The 19,796-nt window shown below is 34.2% G+C and overlaps 1 protein-coding gene across 7 annotated transcripts; it reads right to left on the bottom strand.

Moving 5' to 3' along the window:
- Positions 1-224: 224 nt before the first annotated feature.
- LOC131601864 (serine carboxypeptidase-like 48) lies at positions 225-10,096 on the bottom strand. 7 transcript variants are annotated; one of them, XM_058873771.1, is made up of 13 exons: positions 9,846-10,096; positions 9,629-9,679; positions 3,906-3,939; positions 3,798-3,808; positions 3,190-3,496; positions 2,925-3,096; positions 2,235-2,354; positions 1,966-2,109; positions 1,677-1,827; positions 1,282-1,367; positions 935-1,115; positions 726-859; positions 225-620 (listed from the first exon to the last, which is right to left on the bottom strand). In XM_058873771.1, the coding sequence occupies exons 2-13, from the start codon at positions 9,663-9,665 to the stop codon at positions 519-521; spliced, it is 1,479 nt and encodes a 492-aa protein (XP_058729754.1). In that variant the 5' UTR covers positions 9,666-9,679; positions 9,846-10,096; the 3' UTR covers positions 225-518. The 7 variants fall into 7 exon arrangements, with proteins under 7 accessions (XP_058729754.1, XP_058729751.1, XP_058729752.1 ...); XM_058873768.1 differs by having other exon boundaries at positions 935-1,193; positions 9,846-10,094; XM_058873769.1 differs by having other exon boundaries at positions 935-1,193; positions 3,906-4,035; positions 9,646-9,679; positions 9,846-10,094.
- Positions 10,097-19,796: the final 9,700 nt, after the last annotated feature.

Genomic DNA, 19,796 nt, shown 5'->3' with positions numbered 1-19,796 from the left:
TTGCAATCCAATCACACAATTATAAAACATCCCATATGCTTTAATTTATACCATTAAACTAATAAAGTTCAAGTCAAAACTTATTTTTGAAAACATGACAATGTTAGGACACTTCAAACAGAGATTTTCCTCAAGAAAAGATTAAGATAAATTTTCACCAATCAAACTTCGATGCAATCATAATTAAAACAATTTCTCAATTTCCAGACAGAGTCAACAACAAATAAGTCAATAATCATCAATAAACTCAAGGATTCAATTGAAGATTTGATCCAGCATGGGAAGTCGTCGAGATTTGCGACTCAAGAAGATAAGATAGGGAGTGATCAGGTTGCTAATGAAAAACCATCAATAGTCAAGGAAAAGAAAAAATTGCTAGTGGTTTACGCCATCTCGGCTTATACCATCTCGGGAGGCATGTTCTCCAAATGGGAAAACTACCCTATTATCTTGAACCAAAATTCTCCTTGTGGTCTGGAATATAAATTTCACCCACCAAATATTATGTAAAAAAGAGATTAAATGTTCCCCACGTTCAGGTTCCCCTGCATCCAGTTGACCATCATCTTAAGTGCTACTTTTGGTTGATCCATAGGAACCAAATGTCCAGAATCATTCACCTGTTTGTTGCACAATACATAAATATAAGCAGCCAAAAATGAAATCAGGAACGTAACGCTCAAGAAAAGTAGATTTATAGTTATGAGTAAAAACTATAAACTAACCTTTAGAAAAGAGAGAGGTCCATGGCTATTCAACAATCCTGCTGTTTTTCCATCAACCAAAAAAGAAACTGTTTCCGAGGCCCCGAATTGTTCTTGACCTGACCACTTCATGGCGTGAACCCATTGCGAATTCCCTGTCATGTGATAGCAAATTAGCATAATATGACAAGAGTTTGAAATGTCCTATAATGCTAGGATATATCACTCACCAAACCAATTGCAAATAAGATCATATTCTCCGGCATATATAAGAACTTTGATTCCACCCTCGAGAAGTGCTGGAATATATACATCATTGTTTCTCATCGAATATTGATTCAAAGCATTAGGCATTGCATTGCTGCATGAAACAAACTCTGTGTTCCCGACACCAAAACCATCCCTAACTGCCTGTTTATTTAACAGTGTCTCCACATTTGAGAAATCGTAACACAATGGTCCCTCACATTTCTTTTTGGTGTTGTAGTACTACAATTTACCATGTATCAATTTCATTGAAATACAACTTGAAATTAATTTAAAATAAAATAAGTTTTGGTCAGTTATGATTACTTACATTAATGTTGACTGCAATGGAAAGGATACTGGAAACTATCTTTTCACATTGATAGGCTGTTCTGCAACTATCTCCACCTTCATTCTCTGACAAATCAAACATAAACTATAACAAATTAACATTATAGAAAAACAATATATTTCTAAACGATATTTTTCCTTCTACGATTTATTTTATTAGCTTGTGCATTAAATTAGAAAAAAAATAATATTGTCAACTACAAAGTTCGTTTAAATTCTGCCATACTACAATAACATTATAACACAACTCTAGCCTTTATATGACAACACTTTGTAATAAATTCGTGTATTGCAAATGCAAAATGATAAAGATTTCTTCAAATTTTATTAAGTTATTTGACAATACAGGTGCTTAGTGTGTTAGAGATCTTGTACCACAAGTTTTTATGGCATCCACACAAGATGGGACCAACTTGTTAATATCAGTTTGATCTTCCTTTGTAATCAATTTGTTATCAACTGCAAACTGAATGTCTGCTGGGTATTGAATTCTTGGGTTGATCAATCCATTGCCAATAGCAATCCCCTGTTATTGTATATGAAACAAAACATGGAAGAAAAATAGTTACAAAAAGAGAGACATCAAAAGTTATCTAAGGCATTACAAGTTTAAAAATTGTATCCATAAATTCATAATAATAATATTATTAGGATATTGTAAGACCTTCAAGTTTATAGTATTTCCTTCTTTATTTTCGTTTCCTTCGAGAATCCGGGATGCAAGAACTGGAATATATTGCCCAGCATATGATTCTCCGGAAATATAAAAGTCATTCTTAACGAATTGAGGGTGTTCCTTGAGAAATGCCTGTAATATTTATAAAAAAAACTGAAGTTAATCTTATATAATTTATTCACAGTATGTGATTCATATCTGGATGACTTTCTATAATGCTTCTAAATTAATTACGAGAAAAAGGATATTTTCTATACCTGCATGAAATCGTACAAATCATTGCTAACACTGATTTCATCTGTACGAATATCATTTTTATCCGAACTGTAGCTGTAACCTCTCCCAATGCATTGGTCAACAAAAATCATATTTGATACCTACAAAATCAGAAAACATCTTAGCAATGATGTTGATCAATAAATTTTAGGCATAATACAAAGGCTTTAAAAGAATCTAAATGTCATATGTATGTGTTAGAAACCAATTCTCAAAACAGTAAAATAAATCACATAATATCAAGGAGGGAGACAATTGTATTATTGATGAATAGAAATGAAAGGTTTACAGAAGGGAAACATCCTAAACTGCCACAGAGTGTATGCTCCTATAGGAAACATAACAAACTAAATAGAATCACCAGAATGAATCCCTCAAGTATCCACCTTCTTAATTAATAACAGAAAGTTGTTATCCCTCTCAACTTCTCAACTTCACACAACACGTCAGCAGATCATTTCTCATTAACCTTGGAAGTACCCATCTTGCCCCTTCTAGAGTAAACTAACCAAGTTCCCATGGGCCCGTGTCTCCTTTGGGCCTTGACTAACAGTTTGAGTTCTATCTGTATATTTATTTTACCGCAGTATAAATGTTTGTGGTGTAACAGTAACTGCAATTTAGAACCATCGTCAAAACAAAAACATGTCATAGGCAGAGAATGTTATTACCTTGTCCCAGCCATAGGCACTCGGTGAAAGAGACGAATCATTGTTAATTTGAAAAGGACCATTCTCACGAAACATAGCGAATGCACTAGCACAACGTGGCCCTCCGGTCAACCATAACATCAATGGTGCGTCCTTAGCACCATTTCTTGATTCAATGAAAACATAGAACATCCTACAATTCAATGAAGAAGCAGAAAATACACTATAAATCACAATGAAAATATGTACAACAAATAAAAAAAAGAGATAAGTTTAATAATTCTACCTAGCAGATTTGGAACGAGGAAGCGAATAGAATCCAGCATGGTGACCAAGATCTTCAACAGAAGTTCCATCAGAACTAGCGAGAAACGAAAATGTCTTCTCTACGATTTTTCCTGGGACGAAATCATCTTGTCGATTTGGTGAAAAACCTTGTTGAAGTGTGAAGCGAGAAGTTGCATAAGATGAAGAAAGTAAAATGAAGAACGAGAGAAGAGAAAAAGAGGTTTTGGGGAATCCCATGTTTGTGAAAACAAATTGAGACAAGAGCAGGTGATCCAAATCGTTGTGTTTATAGCAGGTGATCCAAACTGTTTTGAAAGGAGACAGAGAGAATCACACATTCAATAAGTTAAACTTGAATTTTTCAAACAATCAGAATGAAAGTATTCAAGATTGGCTATAAAAACAGTATACTGAGGAAGAAGCCTTCCATGAAAAGAACAATAAAAAAACCTTTCAGCAATCAGAACTCAAACAACAGTCAAAACACAGATAACAAACCGAACAAAGCAGAGAACCCAAGCAGATATGAGCAACACTAGTTCTAATACTCAGCAACAGAATGGGCCAAAGTAAGCATTGAGTGATAAGGAAACTAACACTACTCACAATCGAAGAGACTGCAGGGAGGTGAATAAGAAGGAAAACAGAAGTATCAAAGATAAGCAGAGAGTAACAGCATTATGAATAAGATAAGTAGCAAGGAGAGATGTATACCTGCTAACCAAAACAATCATCAGAACAACTCCATCTGTAGAAACAACAAACGTTATCTATATAAAAGGCATAAACTGGTACAAAGGAGAATCCTCTGGTACAATCAGTAAGCATAATGAGGGAAGATAACCTTGAAACAACACAAATTATGATCAGAATCAGATAAAGCAAGATGAGCATCAAAATAAGAAAGTGAACTTTGATAATGATTGAAAAGGTAAAAATCATTATGTCTTGGGTTCCAGAATTAAATGTATAATGACCAAGTTGAGTGTGTTGCTGAAAAACTTCCTCCCGAGTCAACTATTACGTTTTCTACTTCATCTATTCCCACTAAACTATGTTTCGAGGCAGCCATGTTAATGGAAAGGGGTACTGCATTTTCTCTAATTCTTGACATTGTCAAAAAACAGCAGTGCACAATGCTAGCTTTGTTAACAAATAAGGGCACAAAAACAAATTTTGCATTTCTATCAATCCATTCTGTTTTCTCCCTAACTGCACCATTGGCTTCAAAATTCTTATTAGAAGTTGATGACCTGTTTCCTTGATCGTTAACAACTCCACGATCTTCATCTTGATGCACACCATGAGAATTCTCTGCTCGTCGTGCAGAATTCAAATGTGTCCTTCTCCTGGCAGTTGATACAGTGAATGGTATGCTATTTTCCCACTGTACAATCTTGTTCTCAAGGCTACAATCAGTAAGTACAACAATCATTCTCATTGAGGACCTTTCATTAATCGCCATGCATGTTGGTTTGATCAATGAGTTGGCATCATTATGCAGCAAACTTGATACTGTAACAATAGTATGAAGCACGGGTTCCATGGCAAGAAATTCTGAAAGTATGGAATGTGTATTTGTGGCCCAAAGGCCAAATGATTCCCTTCTGATTGCTTCACTTGCAAACTTCCTTCATGAACAAAACTCCTTGAATTCTCCTGTGAATTCCCAATTTTTAAAGATCCCCAAGGCAAAATCCTAACAAGCAAATTTCTAGCACCTGTTCGTCATTGCAGATTTGCAGTGACCATCCTACCATGATATCCTTCTGGTTTTGTACTGAAACCATGAACCCACCTCCGTAATCCATTACACAAAAAGGAAGCATACAAAGGTATGACCACTTCTCGGCACCTTCTCATCTCATCGCTTTCAATTTTTCTAGTGCAAAACTCAGGAATTCAAATCCCCATGTGTGGTTTTTCGGCTTGGGTTGTTTCATCGGTGTCTCCGGTAGCAAAAAAGACAACCTAAGCGTCAGAGGTTCTCGTGGACACGGAAGCCCGCATATCTCAACGATTTGCAACACATAAGTCATGCAAGCTAGAGGAACTCAAAACGGTGACGGCGTGCTCATCGGAGATGATGGCAAGGGTTGGAATTGTGTTTGCACTTGGAGGGCTAAAAACAGAGAAACTTTCAAGAAAGTTATGGCCTTTCTCAACAGCATTTGGTTGGCTAAAAACAGAGAAACTTTCATTTCCAGCATTAAAAATAGCATAAGGTATGCTGGAAATGAAAGTACCATTTCTGAGAAACCTTTACTGCTTCAGTTTGACCGGCCGATTGTGGATGGTAGGCTGAACTCATAGCCAAAGTAGTTCCACTTAACTTGAAAAGTTGCTTCCAAAAAGAACTTGTAAGGACTTTGTCACGATCCGACACTATACTTTTTGGAAAGCCATGGAGTTTCACCACATTGTGCAAAAACGCTTCAGCTACTTTCACACTAGTGAAGTCAGATTTGAGAGCAGTAAAATGGCCATACTTTGAAAGTCTGTCCACAACGACCATGATAACCGTGAGTCCATTGGATGGTGGCAACCCGGTAATAATCATCCCAAATTTGCGATGGAATAGGCAAGGGTTTCAGTAGGCCAGCTGGGGCAGCAGTAGAGTATTTAGCTTGTTGACATATTAGACATTGAGATACAAACAGTCTAATATCTCGAGACATTGAGGGCCAGGTGAACTGAGAAGCAATTCTGGTTTGGGTGCGTGCGATGCCAGCGTGTCCTCCCAACATAGATGAATGGAACTCTTGCAAAATTGACTGAATAATGCTAGGCACATTGGGCACTATTATTCTGTCCTTCCAGTATAGAATGTCTTGTCTCACTTGATACAAAGGGTCTTGGCAAGGTCCCTGCAAACATTGCAATTTAATGTGAGATAGAGAGGGGTCAGCATTGACTGCAGTCATGATAAGTGATAAAAGAGGATTGACAGGTCCGGACAGAGCCATACAGAAGGACAGTGACAAGGCATCAGCAGCTAGATTGTCCTTGCCTGGTTTATATTCGATGTGAGGTCATATCCTAGAAACTTATGCAGCCATCTTTGTTGCTCCGAGGTTTGTATCATTTGGTCGGTTAAGGCCTTTAAGCTTTGTTGATCTGTGCGGATGATAAATTTATGACCCAATATGTAATGTCTGAACTTAGTCATAGCCTCAGTAGTAACGGCATATAGTTCTCTAACATATGCAGACCTGTGTTGCATAGAGTTGTCGAGCTTTTTAGAGAAATAAGCAATGGAGTGCTTGTCCTGACTCAGAATTGCACCAATGCTAGTACCAGATGCATCAGTCTCTAAAATGAAGGGTTTAGAGAAATCAGGAAGTGCCAAAACAGGAGCAACGGTGATGGCCTTCTGTAAAGCTAGAAATGCCTCAGTTGCAAGTTGGTTCCATACAAATGCATCTTTCTTCAATAATGCTGTCAAGGGTGCTGCAATGGTAGCATAATTTCGAATAAATCTGCCGTAATAACTGGATAGACCCAAAAAACCTCGTAACTGTCTGAGAGTTCTAGGAAATGGCCAACCCAATACAGCTTGTACTTTGGATTTGCCCATTTGTACACCCTGGTGAGAAACCCTATGACCTAGATAATCCACTTCCGTGAATCCAAAACAACATTTGGACATTTTTGCAAATAGAGAATATTGGCGTAGGAGCTGTAACACTTCAGTAAAGTGAGATAAATGAGCTGACCATGTGGGACTGTGGATAAGAATATCAAAGAATACCAATACGGACTTCCGAAGCTGAGCCTGGAATATATGATTCGTTAAGCTTTGGAAGGATGCAGGGGCATTCGAGAGGCCAAAGGGCATTACCAACCATTCATAAAGGCCTTGATGTGTTCGGAAGGCAGTTTTATATCAATCTTCAGGCTTGACCAATATTTGATGGTACCCGGATCTAAGGTCTAACTTAGAAAAATATTGCGCACCAAAGAGTTCATCTAAAAGTTCATCCACAGTAGGAATAGGAAAGCTGTCCTTGACAGTGATAAAGTTTAAAGCGCGATAGTCCGTGCAGAATCTCCATGAGCCATCTTTCTTCTTAACTAATAACACGGGGAAAGAAAAAGGACTGCAGCTAGGTTGTATAATACCTTGGTCAAGCATCTCTTTAACCATGAGTTCAATTTGTGCTTTTTGACTGTGGGTATCGATATGGTTTCACTTTCACTGGATTGCTACCCGCCACCAAAGTGATAGCATCATCTTGGAACCAAGCTGGAGGAAGACTTTTTGGTTCAGCAAACACATCAGCAAATGTTTGTAATAAAGCTGCAATGTCAGGGTGTGGATCAGCTTTAACACTGTTATCCTTAGATACAATCTTGTAAAACTGAAGGTAAAAAGCAGCATCAATAGCAGGAGTGTGTCGGAATCTCCTGATGTGATGGAACTGATCCGGTTTTGGACCCTTAGATTTCTCACCATAAAGTGTAATAAAGCTATCCTTAACATAAAATTTTAAAGACAAAGCATTGTAATCAGCAATATGTGGTCCTAAGGTCTGTAACCACGGGACTCCCAACACCAAATCTGCTCCAGATATAGGTAATAAGTACACAGGGATATGTAATGTGTTACCTTGATAGCTACAGGTAAGTCGTCAATGTAACCCAATGTAGTCAAGGAATGCCCATTTCTAACCATAACTTTAAATTGTGTATTAGCTTGGACTGGCAATTGCAAGGAATGAGCAATCCTGGGTTGTAAAAAATTATCAGAGCTGCCACTATCCAATAATACTGTAATTGCAATGCCTTGAATCTGACCTTGAAATCGCATTGTGCCCATACCATGAGAGTCATTCAATGCATTAGGTGACAAGACATATGATGCTCAGAATCTCCAATGGCTGGTGGTTAATGTAAAGTGATGGCAGGGGGATCTGGTGGTGGACCATCTTCATCCTCCTCCATTTGTAATAAGAAGTAATGACGGTTGGACATTTGTGGGTAATGGAAAATTTCTCATCACAGTAATAACAAAGCCCCTTTTCACGGCGGATTTGCATCTCGGCACGAGTAATGCTTTTCACTGGGTTGCTTTTGAAATTTGGGTTGTTTGATTTAGGGTTTTAGGGAGTAATGGTGGGTTTGTGGGGTTTCGAAGTGTGGAATTAGGGCCAGGGAAGTGGTAAGGCTTGTTGACAGTGGAATTGTTAGGTTTTGGTGTTGGTGTAGGGAAGTATTTGTCTTCGAAGAGTCTAGCCAAGGCATAGGCGCGAGACAACAACGACGGTGTTTGAGCAATCACAACACGCTTGATATCCGGTTTGAGACCACTTATGAAACAATCAAGTGTGGCTTCAGGACTTGTGCTCTGTTAGCTAATGCAGTAAAAGCAGAGTAAAATTCCGAGACAGTGGTGGTTTTTGTGAGTTGAACAGAGTGGGCCGTGGGGATTCATACGGAGATGGTCCAAACTCCATTTCCAAGGCCCGTGTAAACACGGCCCAAGACTGAAATGGCTCATTACGAGAAATCATTTGGAACCAAGGCACGACGTCTTTTTCCATGTGCACGGCGGCAATGGTAAGACGGTTGACTCATCGAAACGAGGAAAATCGAATTTGATGTTGCGCATCTGAAACGGTTGACTCATCAAACTTGAGGTCAGCACCGCTTTGGTAACAGAGTTTTGCGTCACATGAAGGGAGCTAAGCTGATTTTCGACCCGTTCAAATCTAGCTTGATCCAGGTGACGAGATTGCATAGACACATTGTGACTGCGGTATGAATCTTCAAGAATTTTCTGCAGCGCTTTGTATTTCACCGATGCAGTTCTCCATACTCTTCATGCGTGTGTTCTCAGCCATTGAAGAGCTCAATTAGAGCATCAAATGTTATAAACCAACCAAACAGTACACACAACAATTCAATTATGCAAGTAAAAGTGGTACTAACAGTGCAACAAAAGGGCAGTAGGAGAGAATAAGTGATTTTATTAATGGAAAATGGCTAAGCTAATTGCAAGAGGAGTACAATAAAAGCTTAACAGAAAAGCTTAGAAGCTTCCAAAGAGGAGAGAGTCAGGATATCAATCCATTAAAATTTCCACACACCAATGATTGCCAATCATTGGTACTTAAACATACTCTGCAGTGTATTTTCTGTTAGAGAATTTAGTCCTCAATCCACGTCTAGGCTCCTCAAAATACGGATCATGTGCCAGGTGTTTTTCTTCATCATGAAAGGTAGTTACTGTGGTAATTTCTTTGTCCTTATTCATAACATGCTGGTATGCTAAACATACCAGGAGGAAGAAGCCCTCCATGAAAAGAACAAAAAAAGCCTACTCTATTCATAATCCTATCAGCAATCAGAACACAAATAACAAAACTAACCAGACCACCCAAGCAGATAACAAAGATAAACAGAGTAACAGCATTATTTATGAATAAGATAAGTACCAGGGAAAGCAGTATACCTGCTAACCAAAACAATCATCGGAACTATTACATCTGTAGAAACAACAGAAAGAAAAAAAACTGGTAATGAGGGAAGATAACCTCGAAACAACAGAAATGATTATCAGAATCAGATAAAGCAAGATAAGTATCAAAATAAGAAAGGGAACTTTGATAATGGTAGAAAAGGTAAAAAAAAAAAAATTTAAAAAATCATCACCTTGAATACTACATGCATGAAGAAATAACCACTGATAATTTGTTCGGTGATGGTGGAAATGAAGAGACGGAGAAGGATGAAGATAGGGTGGAGGACTGATACAAGGAGAAAATTAGGTTAAATCTTTTGGGGTTGAAAATGGGTAGGATTTCAGCACATCGGAAGAGATAGGAATTGGGAAGCGAAAATGTAAAAATTACCATGAATATTTGTTTTTTTTTTTTTTTTTTTGATAAGAACCATGAATATTTGTTGTTGTGTTGAAAATCTGGTATTACCACGTACTAATGAATGCTAATAAAGTAATAATAAAGTAACTATTTGAATATTCCAAAAACGAATCTAACTCCACATTAAAATACTTAATTATAAAGCCAATAAAGTAAATAAAGTAATCCATGTTAAGTATTCCAAAAAGAGTGACAGTTTCTGAAATTCAGTGTCGATTAAAAAACAAATCATATTTACTGCTGAGAAAGGATTAAAGAATATAAATGTTGTTAAAAATCCATGTTAAGAAATCAAATATAAAAAAATAGAGAATATATCAATATATCAATTAACCTTTTGAATCGTAGATGTATTTTCGGAAGTATTTTTTTTTAAATTTAGCTTTTTTCAGAAGTGCATCTATGAAAGCGTTAAAAACATAGTAAACCTTTGAAAAATTGAAATTAATTCAGGCCATGAAATCTTTCGTAGCTACATCTACAGAAGGTCTTGAAAATATAGTGTTTGGTAGATGTACCTACGGAACATTCTGTTATATTTTTAAATCAACTATATTTCATTTTTAAACTCCAATGTTTTTAACAAAAATGAAACATCAAATTATAGTAAATCAAAATATTTGCACTACTTTGATTTACTATAATTTGATGTTCTATTTTTGTTTAAAAAATTAAGTTTTTAATAAATTTTTGCCAATGTAAGGGTGAGATTCCAACTTTCTAATATGAGGTATAATTGTGGGTATGTGGGGATAATTTGTAGGTTAGATTTTAGTGTAGATATTCATGGATTAATCTTTATAATTGATTGCAATTGGTGAAATTGATGTGATAACATGTTTGAGATTGTTGTGTTGTGTATGTATCGCGAATTCTATGTTTGGACTGATTTTTTGTTGATTACAAATTGAATTTTTGGGTAGAAAGTGAGGATTTTCGTAGCAGTAAAAACTGCAGAATTTTTGGCTCTGAACGCATGGGAAATTGGTTACCCAGTTATGGTAACCGGTTACTGTTAGTCGGAGATTTTGACATTTAGTTAAAATTGATTTAAGAAAATCATGTTTCAAAGAATGGTATGAAATATGGCTTCATAAGGCCATTTATGAGTCTATTCTTATAAAAAGTTTGATGCGTCGAAGTGGAGTCCTGAGTCAAAAGAATAAGAAACATTTCATAATGTGTGGAAGAGCGCTTCGATAGTCACGTTGGATAATTTCAAAGCTTCGAGCGGGAAAAGATTGAAATTCAAACTAATTCGTCTTCTCCAGAAGGACGCGTGGAAGCGTCAGAATCTATACATTTTTTAAAAAGTCGAACGTGGCGTGATTCTGTAAAAAGATCGTTAGGGTCGAATTAGTATAAATAGGAGTCTTAGATGTAAGGATTAGGGGTGTTCACATTTTATACAAAAATCACTTAAATACTCGAAGTACCAGAGCGAGAGAAAAGAGTTTGTTGATAATGTATGTGTAAGAACACCATCAATTTCATTTGAAGTCCTTTTACATTTGTCGATACAAGTTACTTTAATTGCTTTCATATGCTTTCTCGTTCCAGTCGAATCTTTACATTCCTGTCAAACCTTTTTATTACTGTCCTTTATATTCCTGCAAATATTTAAATCCATTTCCTTTAAGTTCTATTTAGAATTCACAGTCGAACTATAATATCTTTAGATAATCATAGCCATAGAAAATTTTTTTTACTATTCATCAATCGAAATTGTCATACACCAAAATTTGCCCTCCACATTTTCATACTTAAGCTCATCTAAATATCAATGGCTCAAGACATTTCATAAATTGACTGAATGCACTCTCTCTTAATCAAAGACCTTCAGGCTAGGGTTTTGGATTTATCAAATAATATGGATGAATCAAGGCCTCAAAAGAATTTCATATGACCTCTTATGATTGAAATTATCTCCATGCCAAGTTTCAAGCCTCAGTCCCCAAGTTTGCTCAGTCAAATGCTCAGATAGTCAACAGTCGACTAGTTTGACCTAAAAGTCAATTGCGGTCAACATACAGTCAAAATTCTTGATTTTTGGTCAATATTAATATTTTGAAGTAACATTCATCATTTGATCAAGGGTTGGTCATGATTCATCAAGAAAAGTTCATAAATCAACAAAACTCAAAGTTTCTAAATAAGGGTTTTTAACCTAAAAGTCAACTAAACTTTGACCAGCCATAACTTTCACATGGAACATCAGAAATTTCCCAACCAAAGCCTATTTTGAAGGAAGTTGAATTATCTACAACTTTGTCTCTCTAAATCCAACGCCAAAAATTCTTCATTTGAGAGATATGAGCCAAAACATTACAGGTCCCTTTTGAAAGTCAACCAAAAGCAGTTTTTTTGTCAAAGCCAATATCATCAAGATAAAATTTCCAAATGCAAAATAGGTTCCAAAGTGGCTTGTAGGGTACTTCTTGGGCTTTCCAAAAAGTCCTAGAACACTTTCATATCTTAAAAATTGAGGGAGATATGTCTTGTCAAAGTTAGTCAATTTTGGGTGAGGTGCATGAAGCAAATAAGGGTAAAAATGGATTTTCTTACAAAAGGGCCCAACTTTTTATGATCCAATCTTGTTATGATTTTCTTTTGGTTTTAATCATAATCAATCATCAAAATAAATATTATTTGATGTCAAATTCGTGCAAGAGGAGAATGGTTGAAAAAGATTGGAAATCGGACACATTTAGAAAGATTTGTAAATCAAATTTCCAACAAAAGCAAATCTTTGATTCAAAGGGATTCATCCAAATTTTCTTGACCTAATAAGCTCCTCTATATATATTCTCCATATTCATATGCATGGGGGACGGAAAAAAACCTGCAGTCAAAGACCATAACCATTCACTTAAAAATTCCATAAACTAGGCCAATTCGAGTTGTCTTTTCCATCCATATTCATACTGCTCCAGCCACTCATTCACACTCCTGAAGATCTCAGGAGTCTATTCACATCATCTTTGAAGCTTGCATCTTCGTGAAACAGTCCCTTGCACTCGCGGTTTGAAGTCACTTTCCAAAAAACCCAAGCTCTTGAATCGTGCCATTTAAATGAATTTCCTGTGTGCATTAATATTCATATTGATCTTTGGAGGGGTTTAGACCCGTCGTTGCATAGTTTCGATGCAGGTATGAAGATATGCCATGGCTAGGGCACAAAGCTCTCATGGTTCGGTTTCACGAATTTAAGCCACTACAAGCAATAAAACCACCACCATTGAATCCACAATGCTTCAATTAGTGGATCTGGGCAGGCGCAAGGATTGGTTGGCGTTAGTTATGGTAGTTTCCAAATCACAAGGTTGAAGAAGAAGGACCTGCGGAAAAATCCGCAGGTAAATCCGTAGCTGTTTTTGCAGGAAAATCCGCAGGTGCGGAAGTTGAAGATGATGATGTGGAATGTGGAACGTTTGACCCAATCGCGTGGCATCTCCAGGTTTTCTTATTGGCCGGTCAACAGGCTCTCTCTCTCTCCGCATATGTGGCAAGCTGCTGCTGGCTGGTCAAAGTTTCCCCTGGGCCCACGCGTTGACTGTCCTTTCAAAAGTCCATTTACCTATCGCTTTTGTACGTATATTTTATTAATCAGTTTATTATTGATTGAAACGTGTAGCTCAGTTGGTGGCAAGTGGATGGAAAGCCCTCATGATCCATGGTTCGAGCCCCACCAGCGCCACCTTATTTTTTATTGCGTAATTGTTTTGGTTTGTTCATAGATCCTATGCGCTCGTCCTACGCTAGCGTACAGTAGGACGTCACCTGCCAATGGATGGATTCCCACCAAAGCTAGATCAAAGGTTCCAGCGTGCAAGCATACCATAGACCTTCACAAATCAACCATACCAGATCCAGCGCCCCAAGTTTCTTCTTTCCTTTTCCTTTTTTTTTTCTCTTTCAGTCTTTTTGTTTTTTCTTTCTTCTTTGTTTTTTAGTTTTATTTTATTTCATTTAATAATTAGTAGGTTAATTAACTAATAATTAGATTTTTAATTAGAATTAGGATTAGTTAATTATACACTTAGGATAATTTAATTAGCATAATTAGGATTAACCCTTTTTTAATTAATTTTTTAGTAATTAGTTTAATTTAATATTAGTTTCTATTTAGTCAATTAATTTAATAATTTAGGATTAATTAATTAATTAGGTAAATTAGGATTTAATTTTAGGTTTAATTTTAATTATAATTAGGTTTTTTAGGTTTAACCTTAATCAAGAAACCATAGAAACCATCAAGAGGTAGGTATTGTCCACTAACTGTAGGCTCAGGTTTTACACTTAGGTTTTTACCCTTAGGTTTGTCATTAGGTTTTTTTTAGCCACTAAGTTAACTTTTAAGGTTTAGGTTTACCTGTTGTACCCCAATTTTTTACCATTGAGATCCCACCCCATTTCAAATAAGTAGGATCATCATCATTATCATCATTACCATGCATACATCATTTGCTAACCAAAATACCAAAAATTATTGTTTGTTGCTTGTGTTCTAAGACAGGAGACTAGTCAAGAGGAGACTGGACAGATTAGGGTTTTGAGGCCCACAAGGAAGTTCAAACATTCTCACATGTTCAAATGACTCTCTCATCAAAATCAAGGTCCAAGGATAGCCCAATTCAAGATCATCAACTCTCAAGATCACATGAGGCCCCAAATTAGGGTTTTTGACCTAATTTCACTAGAGGGTTGACTTTTAATCAAGAGATGGCTCCAAGACTCAAAATATGATTCAAGGGCATCCAAATTAACATTACAGTCCATCCATATCATTCATATGAAGAGGATAGCTTGATTCATTTGGAAATCACAAAACTACAATTCATTTGGAAAAAGTCAACTATGCAAGTCAACCTTTGACTTTTGAGAAAAATAGTCAACCATAGACTTTTAAGGATCCAAATCATCATCATATGGATATTGAAGACATTTGATCAAAGAAAATTCAAAGAATTCATCAAGAATAAAAAAGTCAACAAAAAGTCAAATTAGGATTTTTAAGTGTATTTTGACCTAATTCATGGATCTCCAAATTTTGCTTACACACTCAAAAATCTCCCAACATGAAAGTTGTAGATCTTGGCAAAACAAACAACTTATCACAATGGAACTTTTGGCTAAAAGTGATTATTTTAAGAGATTTTGGATTAAGAAGGTTTATGTTAAAAAGACTTAGAAAATTTCTAAGTGTTTTCACCTTGTTTTTCCTTAACTTTATGGCCATTTTTCTCAATGATCCAAAAAGAGTTTGAAGAAACTTTTAACTAGTGAATTGAAGTATGTAGAAAGGGATTTCCAAAGAGATAAGTAGCATGAAAATCCATGGATCCATCCATGAGATATGATTTTGCAAACAAGGCTCCATAACACTTGAAAAACTCCATGAACATGAAGAAGTTATGAACCAAAACTACTCCAAATGCAAAGATTCTTTTCTTGCAGCTCCTCTAACTTGTTCAAAGCACCAAACTCAGATGATTTAACTTGCTTTTGAGCTATGATCCATGTGTTTTAAGCATTGTCCAAAGTTTCATTCCATTTCAAGCATAAAGTGGTGACTTCCATTATTGTAAAGCCACTTTAATCACAAAGTCCACTCTCCTTGAGCTTCCAACTTGTTGCTTCTGCATACACTCCATCTAAAACTCAGACCAAACATGTTTAAAGCAACCAACAACTCCAAGCATGCTTGTACCATACTATTGGAACCATAACTTTCATGTTTCTTCATGAAGAAGCAAAATGGTACAAGTATCACATGTGAACTTCTTTTGATCATATTTTTTCCTCCATAAACCATAAATTATGCCTATAAATAGAGGCCTTTGCTTCTGAAATCAAACACACCAGAATTCTCCAAGTGACCATACAACTTGAAATTCTCCTTCTTTCTAACTTTGCATTTTTCAAGTCATTTTGAGCTCCATAAGTTCTGGGTGTCAACCAAGGTTTCAAACAACTTCTAAATACCATTTAGAAGCTGTCTACCCCTTCCACAACCTCTCAAAACACCTCTAACCAAAAATCACCATTTTCACCTCCATTAAAGCTTCACTAAGCTCATAACTTGCCAAAACTTAAACCAAACACAAACCTGCCAAACTAATCATCCAAATACCTTCTATATATCATACTAGTTGTCTCTACTCGTGCGAGGCACGGGATAAAATTTCTTATACTAAAAAATATTTTTTTAATTATTTATAATTTACAAATAAAGTTTATATTAACATTATAGTCTGTTTTTGCTATTAGTTGCACAATTTTTTTTATCAATAATAAACTATATTTTATTAATAAAAATATCTTTATTACCTAAAAATTTAATTTATTTAACTATAATTTTTTTTTAATTTTTAAATTATGATGCTAATTTTAAGAGAACATAATTTGTTAATTTATTTTGTAAGTTACCAAAAATAATTTAGTCTTTAAATATATAACATCAATTAAGAAATTAAAACGAAAAATATTTTTTAAAATTGCTCGATAAGAAATAAATAAATAAGATCTCATTTTAAATATGACCTTCATTTATGAGAAACAATCTATATGAAATCAATTTTAATTTAAAAAAATATATATATATTTATAGATTTTTGTGAATAAAATGATAAGATTAGAATTCAATCAAAGAAATTATAGAAATTAAAAGTTTAAATATTTATAGTATGTTATGATTTGAAGAGATTAAGTTTTTGGAAAATAATTTAGTTTTATTATTTCATGTTTGGAATAAATTTTAACATTTAAAATGTCAAATAAAAATGTTTTAAGTAATTTAAAATTAGTTTGTCAAAATAATATTTATTTAAAAAAAAGTTTTTTTAGAACCCTAGATTAGTTGAGGTTATTATCTATTACAGTTGATTGATTTAATTTTAAATGATTTTAAGTTTTTCTATATCAATTTTTTTGTTAGAATTTAATAAAACAATCATGATTAATTTTTGTGGTAAAAATAAAAGCATTAATTTTTTTAAAGCAAAAGTTAATGTTTTTTATTTGACGTTCATACTACTATAATGATTCAATATGTAATTAAATTATTAATTTTCTACATATATTTGTTAATTTATTTTTTAATTATTATTCTCTAGATATGATATTTGATAGTGAATATTTTAATAATATTTAATTATGATGAGTAAAAAAAATAAATAAGAGATCAATTTGATATTGTCTTTAGTTAAATAAAATTTTATATATGATCTATTATATTATAATCAATTGATGATTTTATTATATATTAACTATTAGGTTATTTATTTATTATAAGTTATAATAATTTATTTCTTTTTTATAAACAGAATCAATTATATTCAAGTAGCCCGTCTCTCTAATTCTCCAATTATTTTAATTTCTTATTTATTTCTAATTTAAACTATCACCAGATTATTTTGATATAACAAAAAAATGCAATATATAGAATGATATGTTATATATTTGCATTATATGTACTATATTTATATTTATATGATTATATATACATATAATATTATTTATACTTGATATTTGACGGTCAAATTAAGAATAATATTAGTAGTGAAAAATATATTATTAGAAGATAAAGATATCAAACACATGAATTATTATTCTCCATAAACCATAAATTATGCCTATAAATAGAGGCATTTGCTTCTGAAATCAAACACACCAGAATTCTCCAAGTGACCATACAACTTGAAATTCTCCTTCTTTCTAACTTTGCATTTTTCAAGTCATTTTGAGCTCCATAAGTTCTGGGTGTCAACCAAGGTTTCAAACAACTTCTAAATACCATTTAGAAGCTGTCTACCCCTTCCACAACCTCTCAAAACACCTCTAACCAAAAATCACCATTTTCATCTCCATTAAAGCTTCACTAAGCTCATAACTTGCCAAAACTTAAACCAAACACAAACCTGCCAAACTAATCATCCAAATACCTTCTATATATCATATAGAAGTTGTCCAAACATTCAAGCCACTTCTGTAATCACTCAATCACCATACACCATTCTCACGTTCCATGGATGCGCGTTGATTCAGGTAGGGAGAATCAGAGGGTCTCATTACAAAATAGCCATACCATTAGCTTCATAAAGGCACGAGGAAGCTTTTAGAATCATCACATTGCTTCTGGAGGTGGTATAACTAGTTTTGAAGTTTTTGCTCCAAGAGGTAAATTTTCGTGTTTTTTACGGATTTCTTGCACTTATTTCTACTTCCATGATTGATTATTTTGAATAGTATTAAAAGCATGAGGTATATGTTTATCTTTATTTTAAATTGCGATTTGAATCACTGAAAATGGTTAAGAATTGAGAGAGATATGTGAAGTTGAAGTTGACATGATGTAACTGCCTTGTGTTGTTGTTTTGCGATTTTTGATTTTGGTGCCCTCTTCACGTCTAGATATCTCCCTTATCTTTCATCCATTTCAAAATATTTAAACTACAAAGTTGTAGATCTTACTGAGAGCTACAACGTTCATGTTTACATTTTTCAATTTCGTTGAGAAACGAGAGTTATGATCGTTTGAAGATGGCTAAAAAAACTGGAAAAAAATCGTGAAAACAAGTTATTTTTGTTGCTGGCTGGTTTCATGGGAGTGACGTGGCGCGCTCTGGTTGGTTCCTGCATGTTTTTGTCTTTTAGTGACTTAAATTGCACGTGACCAATTGATATCAAGTCACATGATAATGTGACATTTTATTTCATTTTCTTTTCCTATTTTATTAAAATTCTTTTATTTATCAAAAAATTCCAAAAAAAATCATGAACTTATTTTAATGTCTTATTTAATTTTTTATGAATTTTAATTTCAATTTTTATTTTGTTTTAGTAATTAATTTATTTTATGATCAAATGTGTATTTTCTTTGAAAATCACTTTTTATTCAAACTTTGAAAAATCATTTGAAATAGCAAAATTAATCTTTTTGACTTGATTTTTTATGTGTTGTTTATTTACTTTGTCTATTTTAATATTATGATTAAGAATCCAAAAATATTATTTATTTTTATCATTTAAAAATTAATCAAAAAAACATGTTCTTTTAAGTGTTTAAAAATACAAAAAAAAATCATTTTCTTTTAAATGTTTTCTTCAAATCTATTGTGAATATTTTTGCGAATATATTTTAGGGTTAGGTTAGTATCTCCTTGATTATACCATGTACCCTTAGACCAATTCTCTTTTAGAATTTGGTATTTAATCATTAAAAAAACAATTAGGTTTATGTGTGATTTCAAAACCCTAATTCAAAAAACTTCTTAATCTTTGCTTATCCATGTTAAATGTGATTTGTTTACCTTGATCATTGTCTTTTGTTCATGTACATGTACTCGTTGATTTTATCCTTGTATTCTTATATTTGTTATCCATTGTATTATCATTGTATAAACTTTGTTTACCAACCCCTTCTTTAAAACCTTGGTGCTAAGAGGAGAATTATTCTCGGTGAAACTACTCTTAGTCCATTGACCCCCTTTTTTAAAACCTTGACATTAAGAGGAGAATTATTCCTGATGAAACTACTCTTAATTCATTGACCTTTTAATTGTTAAAACTCAACACCCAAAACGATTTTGGCCACTTTGGCCCTTTTATTTTCCTTTTAAGAGGAACTACAAAAGCTCTGACTTCCCTTTTCTTGAAAGGGGTATGTAGGCCTAAGATGCGATGTCTTATCAAGCTCACTTTTAAAAACTTCTTTTCCCAT

Source organism: Vicia villosa, linkage group LG5 (genome assembly GCF_029867415.1).
Source record: "Vicia villosa cultivar HV-30 ecotype Madison, WI linkage group LG5, Vvil1.0, whole genome shotgun sequence".
Lineage (NCBI taxonomy): Eukaryota > Viridiplantae > Streptophyta > Magnoliopsida > Fabales > Fabaceae > Vicia > Vicia villosa.
The sequence above is the reverse complement of the archived record's forward strand: the minus strand, read 5'-3'. Positions and strand labels throughout refer to the sequence as shown.

Excerpts from the sequence above, each read along its gene's own strand:
- LOC131601864 (XM_058873768.1), bottom strand. The coding sequence starts at position 9,665 with ATGATTGTTTTGGTTAGCAGGTATACTGCTTTCCCTG. Across the intron at positions 3,940-9,628 it reads CAGGTATACTGCTTTCCCTG|ATGGAGTTGTTCTGATGATT; the intron begins GTACTTATCTTA and ends TTGTTTCTACAG. Across the intron at positions 621-725 it reads GACCTCTCTCTTTTCTAAAG|GTGAATGATTCTGGACATTT; the intron begins GTTAGTTTATAG and ends TGCAACAAACAG.